This window comes from Erigeron canadensis, chromosome 5 (assembly GCF_010389155.1).
Source record: "Erigeron canadensis isolate Cc75 chromosome 5, C_canadensis_v1, whole genome shotgun sequence".
Lineage (NCBI taxonomy): Eukaryota > Viridiplantae > Streptophyta > Magnoliopsida > Asterales > Asteraceae > Erigeron > Erigeron canadensis.
The window spans coordinates 4,927,337-4,935,792 of record NC_057765.1 but is presented as its reverse complement, the minus strand read 5'-3'; the positions used below and the strand labels follow the sequence as shown (position 1 = coordinate 4,935,792).

The window sequence follows — 8,456 nt, the reverse complement described above, 5'->3', positions numbered from 1 at the left end:
CAAAATTGTATACCAACCAACCCTATTTAGATGAGTTGATCATGAGTATCTTTTAAATCAACTATGTGGGTCCTGGATGTGAGTTTTTCTAAGGTCTTGGGATCGAGTTTTGGGTTTCTCATCTCCATGTATTTTTCTATGAGGAAGGGGTTGGAGGTCCAGCAAATCGCTAGTTAAAATTGTCTTCGACACGTCTGAATCGAAATTAACTTAAAAAAAAAATAAAATAAAATTGGATACCATCAATGCTAGGCCGCCCATTCACATGTTCACCAATAAATCGGTCCAAATATCTACCAACGCACCAAAGACCGTAATGGCTACCAATCTCGTCTTGTTTGGCATAAAACGAGAAAAAAAAAAGAAAAAAAAACGCTTTTCGTTGGGGTCCAAAACAAAACTAGTGTTCCTATGGGGACCAAAATGAGATCTTAGACATATTTGATGGGCAAAAACTAAAAATTATATTTTTACCAAAATACCAAATCACCCTTTCCTTGGAGAGAACAAAAAAAAAAAAAAATCAGAAACCCTAGAATTACGTCATTCTCTCCGGCGAATTACCTTTTTCAGTTCAAGACCGTCGGCCGGCGTACCTCTAAAATCATTCAAAATGGTTCGATTTCATTCTTTATTATAATAATTTGTTCTTTTTTTTTAATTTGTGTGCTTTACAGTTTTAATTATTATTATGATAAAACATTTCTATATGACAATGAAAATAAAAAACATCTTAAGAAACATACTTACTTTGTAATTACTGTTTGGAATATTTACTGCAAAATTAGTTGTTGTAATAAATTATTGTTTTTATATTTTTCATGAGACTGTTTGTTTGGATTTGGATGTAGGCTATGTACATTCGTGTTAAGCGTAATAAGACGACTTACTTTTTGCAATGTGATGCAACTGAGAAAATTTTAGATATTAAGGAAAAGTTGCATAACCTCATCGATCAGCCCGTTAATGATCAGCGTTTAATTTTAGTCGCGACCGGAGAAGTCTTGGATGATTCAAAGACATTGGCTGATCAAAAGGTATCGGCTTTTTGTTCTTTGTGAGATTTTATGTAACGTTTTCTACTATATATATATCACTGCGTAATGTATATATGTTAAATGTAGTGGCCACTTCGACCGTATCTTGTAATTAATGCTAGAATACTAGAGATGGCATAGGTTGTTTTTGGTATAGATATGTGATTGGAGACAGGCGTATGGTTGGGTAGGGGAAGTTGGCTAACGGGTCAAAATGGGTAGTTTTGGTTTCTGACTTAATAGTCGGGTTGACCGAAAACACCTTTGTCTAATGTTATCAAGATTTGTTGAGTGTAAAATATAGCAAGAAATTAAATGGTGATCGGATTCTTTGACTAAAATGACTTAAGATTGTTTTTGTGCATTAATATACTTCAGGTGATCACTAAACCATTTGATATGTGACTTTTTAGCTTTTGTTTTCAGTTTTACCATAAAACAAATCTGTCTAATTAGAAGTGGATCGAAATTGACATCTCTCTTCCCCAAACATAGAAGTGGACAGGTATAGATTTAAGGAAACGGTGTCTGGCGGTTGACCGGTTCAGGGGTGTCTTCTAAATTTGTATAGATTTGTATCTGTTTTAAGCTGAAATAAATATGCGTTAAAGTTAATCAAGGCACAATTGGTCAATAACTATTTGGGTCTGGGAAGGGTGTATATTTGCTTTGGTAACGAGGGTCTAACGTGGAGCTAGGATAGGGCAGATGTTTGGTGGATACAGAGAACTTTCCCTTCGTTGCCTTCTAGCATTTGTGCCTTTATTCAGATATCTTTTTTGACATATAGTTTTCATGTTTTAATAGGTTGAAAATGATGCTGTTGTGGCACTTGTGTTGAGAAAAGGTCATGTTTCTCATCTTTTTCGGCTTTATTCGTTCTTTTTGTCACTTGGTGCTTTTGTTACTTAGAATCTTATGCCCTCATCTCATGTTCATTTTGCATCTCACATATATGTGAATATCTCAACTCCTAAAAACATAAAATCTTTTGAATTTTTCGAAAATTTTGCACACCCTATTTTTTTGTTTTGTTTTGTGGTTCTTTATTTTAAGCAGATTTTCTGTTGAAATTGTGAAATATAAATAATAGAGGTGGTAACAAGGGCAGGTTGGATGATGACTCAAAACTGACTTAGGTTGAATTGGGTCACTCTTTAGTGTGGGTCAAAATGGGTCGTGCTGATTTCTTTGACACATAGACACGTATCTGTTAAAGTTTGAAATATAGTGAGCATAGATTACAATAAAAATTTACCATAATAATTCAAGTCTTAGTAAAACGATGTAGCGAGCCTTATAGCTAAAATTAGATTTCAGGCAACAATGAAACATTCAATATTTGGATTCATTACCCTTTTAGCTAAAAATTTTATGGAACCTGTTTGAGAAAAACATAGAACCCAAATCGACCTATTTATAAGTAAATGGGGTGAATTTACTACCGCTAAGATATACTGTGGGTGTGGTTACTGATACTTCTATTGATGAAGTTTCATGTTAACTAAGTACACAATTATTTTTTAGCACTTTCTTCTAAAATGAACTCAGTTTTCCTACACTCAGATGACAACGAATTTGAGGATGTGAACATAGTGAGACCAGATGATTTTTATCAGTCTCGTGATGCAGACGCTACTGGTAATTGGTAAGGTAGAGAAGGCCTCATGGAGCAGGTCTTATTTCAAGAAAAAACATGTAAAATCCATGGAATAGCAAACATTTTGTAAGCCCTATGATGTTACTGTTTATATTCAGATCGCACATGTTTATTGCGTTACTTCCCTTAATCTTCTTCCTTGCTTTAACTTCGATTATATATTTTCTCAACCTTTTAAAGCTATGCATGACACACATAGCTTGATGGTAAGGGTTGGACACTGACTACTAATCTACAAGCAATAACTGTTGGTAGAGGTGGCAAGATGTTGGGGTGGACTGTTTGGGCAACGGGTCAAACATGTATATTCGTCCTGCTTGAATGGGTTGGGTTGGGTTACTATATTTCTATATTGTTCGAGTAATGAGCTAAATATATTAGACTTTTTTCAACCAGGTTCATTATAGATAATATGTTTTTATTTGACCCTTCTAAAATTAAAACCCATTTCTCTCATTTATAAACAACTGGGTTGCATAAAGTATTGATGAATTTATTAACCTTGTTTCATGAAAACATATCAGCAATCATTGAACAACATAAGGAGGAGGTTAGGCATTTTCCTAGTATTGTGAGCTATAGAAATGTTTTCTTGCCCAGACTGGGGTTGTAAACAAGATTACCTCTGTTGAAGCTCGAGTCTTATTGGGTTAAGTTTTAGTGATGTAAGTAGAATATTTGCTTGAAATGTACTACAATGACAGAATTTGAGTTTGCAAGGCCATTTCCAATTTTCACATGAACCCTGTTTCATCTCCATATGTGCAGATGCTGGGGGAGAATAGGATGAAGTAAGTTGATCTCTAACCTATACGCAGTTTTGTTTTATTTTTATGTTATATAATTTTATCAAAGGAAACAACCTTTTTCGGTATTTGAAAGGACTTCACTCGCTTGTCCAAATTTAACTTCTTGTTAATGGTAATCTTAAAGTAATCTATATACCTTGGTGTAAAAACATGTTATGGTTGGGAGTTTCTTGACTCTTGTTTTTGGAGAAGTATTAAAAGAAAGTCAAGTGAATAAAAGCCGACCGTGTAAACTGTATGGTGTTGAGGGCCTCTCATGTTCTGTCACCAGAAGCTCTCACATACAACCTGTACTCTCTTCGTGTAAATTCAACAGAGGCACTCTCAGTTGACCAGCACCCTATTCCTTATAATTAGCTTTACCTGGCTTTCATGTTGTGGCCTTGATACCGTATTCGGGGTTGCCTTCTGCCTCCTCCGTCTGGACATCGGGGGCCTTCTCTTTTGATATCAAGTATTCTATGAAAAACCTTGTAAATTGCTCAAAAGTGGAGGCACATTTTTAGGGAGTATGATTGAAAAATTACAAGCTGCCATAAGCTGTAAATCTGTAATATTAAAACTAAACATTGCGGTATCCTATTAAAAATTTTAGTTTATAGGCTTTCTTTATTGCGAAACTAATAAATAGTCTTTCTTTCATTTTATCAAAATTCCTTTGTTTTTAGAAAAACATGCCCTCTCTCGTTTTCTCCTTTTGTAAGATTTAAGTTTGTGTTTAGCTATAAAAAATGTTTTATAGTATTCTATTTTAGTTTTTTTTAAAAAATGGATGGGTTTCTATTGTTGGGAAAGGAAGTGAAAATTTATAAAATGCTTTTATAATTAAAATATGTTATTTGCATTTTTGATATTAGAAAAATAGAATACATGTTGAAGTGGGAAAAAAATAAAAAAATAATTCAAAATGTTGTTTTTTGAAATTTTAAAATGAAAAATAATGCTTTTTAATTTGCCGGAAAATTGTCATAAATTTTTTAATTTGATCACGTTTCCTTTATCAAACGATGTTGTACACATTTCCTTTATCAAAACAAGAGGAAACAGTAATGAAATTCAAGAATTTAAAAGAATCACAAATAAAATATAGATGTAAAATGCTAAATAAAATGAATAGTTTCCTGGGTTTCAAATTGTTTGCTTTAATAATATTCAAATCCTAAAAAACAATTTCCCGAAGTCATGTGGTTTTGTTGGCAACAGTAGACACGTGCTGGAACATGGACATTTATGTAGGGAAAAGTGGGCAACGGCTACTTTCTCTCAAACAGAGTTAATCAAATTAAACGACTGTCAAAATGATATTGATGGTAGCTACTTATCTATAGCCGTTACCACAAACAGCTAAACCTTTTTAATTTTTTTCTTTTCAGCGACAAACACCAAAAACCTTTTAACTTATTTCTTTCTTTTAAACCATAGTAGCAGGAATACGTTTAGCACTATCTGTTTCTGAGCTTAATTTCTGTTTGAAGAAGTTTGTGTCATGGCTTACCAATATTTAGGATTAAAGTTCGTTATGAATATTTTTTGGTTTAGTTTATATCGCATGTATTCGCCTCGATGAATCAATGTCCGGTTCTCACATTGCCTAGAGAAAATGACGCTCTTGGACTCTCACCTTGGCAAAGGTAATGCGGCGCAGATTTATGTTTTTGTGCTTTGTTTTCATCATGAGTTTTGGTATTATCGGAGAATTCGTTTTTACACAAAATATTCACAGGACAAAAGCCTTTGAGTTTCATCCCGCGGAGAGCTTGGAAGAAAATTTAAATTTCGACAAAATGAAGACCAAATTAGCTAGCTTCATGGAGCAAAATCCAAGCTAAGTTTTCTTTAGATTTTAGAATCTGAATTTGAAAATGTTTACTGGATGCCTATGTGAGTAATAATTAGTATATATCTTTGAATTGATATATAATATTTGATTTTGCAACTAGGGTGTTAATTGACTCTAGCTTGGGTTTATAAAACCTGAAGAGGGGTCTTAGTTAATGGTTTGTTTTGCTGCTTTTTTTTTTTCCGTTCTTTTTTATGTTTTTATCGGGCGAATTGAAATCGAATAAACAATTAATGTCCTGTAATATAGATTCTATTAACTCAATCTAAATAACTTCACTACAAATCTAATCTATGACAGGAACAAACCAAATCATTTTATCTTTTTGTAGGAGATGGCAGATACACACAACGAACAAAATACATTGGGTACGCCCGACTTTATTTAACGCGCCCCGTATCGCGACCAGGATTTTTAGTATTTTGACCACCCACATATTGCAGCGAGGGTCGCTGCAAAAACCTCCGCCACGTCAGCTTTCCACTAACACCGCTTTAAATGGTTGACCGACTTTATACCACTTATTGCAGCGAGGGTCGCTGCAATAAGTTAACCCGGATTGAATTTCGAAATAAAACCGATCCACCCATCCATTCCATCATTTTTTTTCATCCACCCATCCATTCCATCATTTTCTTTCACTTTTCATCCGATTTTCTTTAAAAATTTCTACCAAATCCATCCACCAAAACACCTCCGGCTACTAACAATCCAGTCCCCTTAGTATAACAATCCGGGTATCACGAAGTTTCGGGATCATCACCCCCGCCAGCCACCACCGGCCAGTACCGCCAGCCGCCACCGCCGTCCACCGCCACCCATCACCGTTTGTCTTACAGGGAAGTAGTATTAGCAGCGACATCTGGACTTTTAAGAGCCCCGTTATTTCCCATCCGCCGTTTGATTATCCGGCTATCCTCCCCCAAATTCCGGCCGGTCGTCCTCCCCCAAATTTTCCGGCCATTTCAAATTCTGGTATGTATTTTATGCTTTTTGATTTTTATTATATGTGTTTTTGATAGTTAATTGGTTATATTGGTATGTTAGTATAGTTTTTGTATATATATTAGTTTTGTTAATTTGTTAGTTTTGTTAGGATTATTAGTTGTTTATAGGATTTTAATAGGTTTGTTAGTATAGTTAGTTTTGATTTGTTGATAATTTAGTGATTTGTTAGGAGCCACTAATTTATTTTGTTAGTGATTTGTTAGAATATTTTAGTCATTAGTGTTAGGTGTTTTAGTGTTTGGTTAGAATATATTGTTAAATGCAAAATTACGTAGATTAAAATTTGTTAAAAAATTGATTAAAATAAATAGGCAAGATTATGATCAAAATATATGTATTGAACTAAATACCCAAGATTATGTAAAAAAATTGATTAAAAAAAACGACTTAAAACTTATAAAAAATTAGTTTAACAAAAATATAGATAAAACTATATATAAAAATTAAGTTAAAAAGTATGACATGTACAAAATTTAGTTAAAAAGTTAAAAATTTATTATAGAACTAAGTTACCAAGATTATGTAAAAATTTTGATTAAATAAACTACTTAAGACGTATTAAAAATTAGTCAACAAAAATATAGATAAAACTAATTATAAAAATTAAGTTAAAAAGTATGACGTATAAAAAATTAAGTTAAAAAGTTAATATAAAGACATTGATTTGTTAGAATATTTTAGTAATTAGTGGTAGGTGTTTTAGTATTTGGTTAGAATATTGACAAATGAAAAATGACGTAGATTAAAATTTGTTAAAAAATTGATTAAAATAAATAGCCAAGATTATGTTAAAAATATATGTATTAAACTAAATACCCAAAATTATGTAAAAAAATTTATTAAAAAAAATGATTTAAAACTTATAAAAAATTAGTTTAATAAAAATATAGATAAAACTATATATAAAAAATAAGTTAAAAAGTATGACGTGTACAAAATTTAGTTAAAAAGTTAAAAATATATTATAGAACTAAATTACCAAGATTATGTAAAAATTTTGAGTAAAAATTTTGATTAAATAAACTACTTAAGATGTATTAAAAATTATTATAAAGTTAAAATTAAAAGTATAAAAGTAAATATATATTGTATAAACGGAGTTCTAAAAATTATTATAAAGTTAAAAAGATATATATAAAAGTAATAAAATTTGTGATAATTTTGTTATATGATTTGTATTTTGCAAAAAACGTATAATATGATTTGTATTTTGCAGTATAGATGGCTACTTACCATGGCGGTGATGGTGGCAATGAAGACCCACGTAGACCATGGTGGAAGATTACATGGGGCTGCAAAGGCAGCGGCGGTAAGGAAATTGGTTCTTTATAATTCATATTTTAATTTAATATTTTTTTACTAACTTGTCTTTTTAATTTTTGCTAGACCCACGAAAGGGAAAGGGGAGGGGGCCCTGTCAGAATTTAAATCTCGAGGCCGACTTCGCAAAAAGAGGCCGTCTGTCGATCGACTTTGACACCAGCAACTTAAAAACGTGGCAGACGATCGGCCCAAACTACAACATGTACAAGAGCCTCATTGGCACACTGGTCCGCCACATCCCTCAGACCTACGACTCTTGGGACCATGTACCTGCTGAAAGAAAGGAGTTTATCATCCCGACTTTAAACGTAATTACTTTGTCTCCCAATTTGACCCCATTCGGGCTGGCTTTGAGCCTAATTTGAACTGGTTCCCACATGATCATTGTGCCTCCCACTTTGAGGTGATTGTGGTTGGCTTTCAGTTTCATTGAAGAAACGTTATTGTGTTTCTGCGAAAAAAGAACTGGTGCCCACATGATCACTCTGTCTCCGACTTTGAGGTGATTGTGGTTGACTTTCCGTTTCTTCAAAAAAACGTAATTGTGTGCTCACGTATTCACTGTGTCTCGCATACTGGCCTTCTCCAAATGCACATGACGGCTGCGAAAATTGATCGGAGAACTCCCCCATTGACTGGGTATATCCTGAAACATCGGTCGGGAAAATTGAACCGACTTGGATTTTTGAAGACCGGAGGGTGCTGTATTTGTCGCTGGTCTGTTATGTTCGGGCGCCTGCAAAAAAAAATTTAAAAATTAATTACACTTAGAAGTATAT

At 33.2% G+C, this 8,456-nt stretch overlaps 1 protein-coding gene and 1 long non-coding RNA gene across 2 annotated transcripts; both read left to right on the top strand.

Annotated features, from left to right (window-relative positions):
- Positions 1 to 489: 489 nt before the first annotated feature.
- LOC122600316 (polyubiquitin 9) lies at positions 490 to 2,817 on the top strand. The gene is made up of 4 exons (XM_043773024.1): positions 490 to 616; positions 852 to 1,037; positions 1,845 to 1,884; positions 2,604 to 2,817. Exons 1-4 carry the CDS (start codon positions 614 to 616, stop codon positions 2,687 to 2,689), a joined length of 315 nt encoding a protein of 104 aa, XP_043628959.1. The 5' UTR covers positions 490 to 613; the 3' UTR covers positions 2,690 to 2,817.
- Positions 2,818 to 3,159: 342 nt separating this feature from the next.
- Positions 3,160 to 5,377, top strand: LOC122600317. The gene is made up of 3 exons (XR_006324032.1): positions 3,160 to 3,488; positions 5,046 to 5,137; positions 5,230 to 5,377. It is a non-coding gene; the product is annotated as an uncharacterized LOC122600317 (long non-coding RNA).
- The last annotated feature ends 3,079 nt before the right edge of the window (positions 5,378 to 8,456 follow it).

What these genes read in the sequence shown, in the direction of transcription:
- LOC122600316 (XM_043773024.1), top strand. An exon ending in AGACATTGGCTGATCAAAAG is followed by an intron (nt 1,038 to 1,844) that starts GTATCGGCTTTT and finishes ATGTTTTAATAG; the next exon opens with GTTGAAAATGATGCTGTTGT. An exon ending in GGCACTTGTGTTGAGAAAAG is followed by an intron (nt 1,885 to 2,603) that starts GTCATGTTTCTC and finishes TCCTACACTCAG; the next exon opens with ATGACAACGAATTTGAGGAT.